The 2,311-nt window shown below is 44.1% G+C and overlaps 1 protein-coding gene across 1 annotated transcript; it reads left to right on the plus strand.

Annotated features, from left to right (window-relative positions):
- Positions 1-1,356: 1,356 nt before the first annotated feature.
- On the plus strand, positions 1,357-2,311 carry LOC143828899 (olfactory receptor 5AR1-like). The gene is given in 2 exon segments (XM_077319062.1): positions 1,357-2,133; positions 2,135-2,311. Coding segments are annotated over 2 exon segments (954 nt in total).

The raw sequence follows: 2,311 nt of genomic DNA on the forward strand, positions 1-2,311 counted from the left end.
TGGTGGGTAGTCTGTCAGGCAGAACTGCCAACTCTGCAAGATGTCAGCCAAGACTGCTGCTGCAGGAGATCAAGAAGAAGAAAAGTTGGTTCTTATATGACGCTTTTCTTTACCTGAAGGAGTCTCAAAGCAGCTCACAGTAGCCTTCCCTTTCCTCTCCCCACAACAGACACCCTGTGAAGTGGATGAGGCTGAGAGAGCCCTGATATCACTGCTCGGTCAGAACAGCTTTCTCAGTGCTGAGGTGAGCCCAAAGTCACCCAGCCAGCTGCATGTGGGGGAGCGCAGAATCGAACCTGGCATGCCAGATTAGAAGTTCGCACTCCTAACCACTGCACCAAACTGGTTCTCCAGGGGGGAATGAAGTAGATAAGAAATCCCTAGCACTGAATGTTCCACAAGGCATTAATATCTAAAGGGGCAGAGTGTTAACCTGGATTGGGTTCTGATTTTTCTTCAAGCCTGGAGTATCTTTGAAATTTGTAGGGAAAAACTTCCTTCAGTGTATATTCCCTGATGAATGGATATAAGTATTTGCAAATTGGAGCAAAATTGCCTATTAGAATAGAGGATGAGGATGGTATTCTTCCTGGCTTGTCAAGCAAATAAACAAGCATTGTAATGGGCTTGGGCCAGGCTTTCTCAACCAGAACGTCATTATTCTGGAGTTTCTTAACAGCCCTACAAGGATTTCCTGAATTTGGTGGGAGTTAATTAATTTTTAATATAATTTAAAATTTGTTAAACATTTATCAAGTGATATGACTATAGGGAGAGGCGGGAAATAAATTGAACAATAACAATAACAATAACAATAACAATACTCAGTATTGTCACATTTATTGGAGTAATTTTATTTCCTCCTGAAAGAAGGAATTCCTTCTGAAATTTGAGGGATACCCCAGGCTTGAAGTAAAATCAGAACCCTTTTAAAAACTGTGTGCTTGTGTTAAACCCCTCCAAATTCCTTCTGCAATAGATTATGCTTCTTTCTGAGTATATATTAGAGCAGCAGACTCTGATCTAGAGAGCTGGGTTTGATTATCTAGTCCTTCATATGCAGCTAGCTGGGTGACCTTGGACTAGTCACAATTCTCACAGAGCAGTTCTTTTACAGCTCTCTCAGCCCCACCTACCTCACTGGGTTTCTGTTGTGGGGAGAGGAACGGAAAGGTGTTTGTAAGCTGCTCTGGGACTCCCTCAGCTAGTGAAAAGCAGGGTAAGAAAACCCAGTTCCTCTTCTTCAGTTCTCCTCATTTCTCCATGTTCCAGTTCTCAGCTGTAGAATATTCTCCCTCTCAAAGTGAATCCCTTAATTTACCCCTTCTACTTCTTATCACCTGCAGAACCTCTGAGATGGCTGATGGCAATCATACCACTGTGACCGAGTTCATATTTGTAGGCTTTACAGATGACCCACAACTAGAGCTTGCCCTCTTTGTGCTGTTCTTGTTCATCTACCTGGCAAACATAGTAGGGAATGTAGGCATGATCCTCCTGATAATTGTGGATGGGCAGCTTCACACTCCCATGTATATCTTTATCTGCCACCTCTCTATTATGGACCTGGGCTACTCCACTGCCATAGCCCCTCGGATGTTGGCTGACTTCCTGCGCCAGACCAAGGTCATCTCTTTCTCCAACTGTGTCATTCAGTTTGTATTTTTTGTGGCCTTTGTGGATGCAGAATGCTACACCTTAGCTGCCATGGCATACGATCGTTATGCAGCTATCTGCCGTCCTCTCCATTATACTACAGTCATGTCAAAGAAGGTATGTGTGGTACTAGGGATATTTTGCTACTTTGCAGGTCTGATGAGCATGGTGGCCCATACCAGTCTCACCTTCACTTTAGAATTCTGTGGCCCCAATATCATCAACCATTTCTTTTGTGAAATCCCCCCACTCATAGCACTATCTTGCTCTGATACTTCTACCAGTGAGATACTCCTCTTTTTCTTCTGTGGGGTCAATGAAATCAGCACCATCATTGTCATCCTGATCTCCTACTTTTTCATCTTCGCTGCCATTTTGAGGATCCGTTCTGCTGAGGGCAGACGCAAAGCCTTCTCCACCTGTGCTTCCCACCTGACTGGGGTCACACTGTTTTATGGGACAGTCATGTTATGGGACAGTCATGAGACCACCCTCCAGCTACTCATTAGACCAGGACAAATGGGCCTCTGTGTTCTACACCCTCGTGAATCCCACACTGAACCCCCTCATCTACAGCCTGAGAAACAAAGATGTGAAGGAAGCTTTTCAAAGAGTCATTAGCAAAACAAAATTTTTATCCAAGAATCTATTCTGA

The sequence above is a fragment of the Paroedura picta genome, chromosome 2 (genome assembly GCF_049243985.1).
Source record: "Paroedura picta isolate Pp20150507F chromosome 2, Ppicta_v3.0, whole genome shotgun sequence".
NCBI classification, from domain to species: domain Eukaryota; kingdom Metazoa; phylum Chordata; class Lepidosauria; order Squamata; family Gekkonidae; genus Paroedura; species Paroedura picta.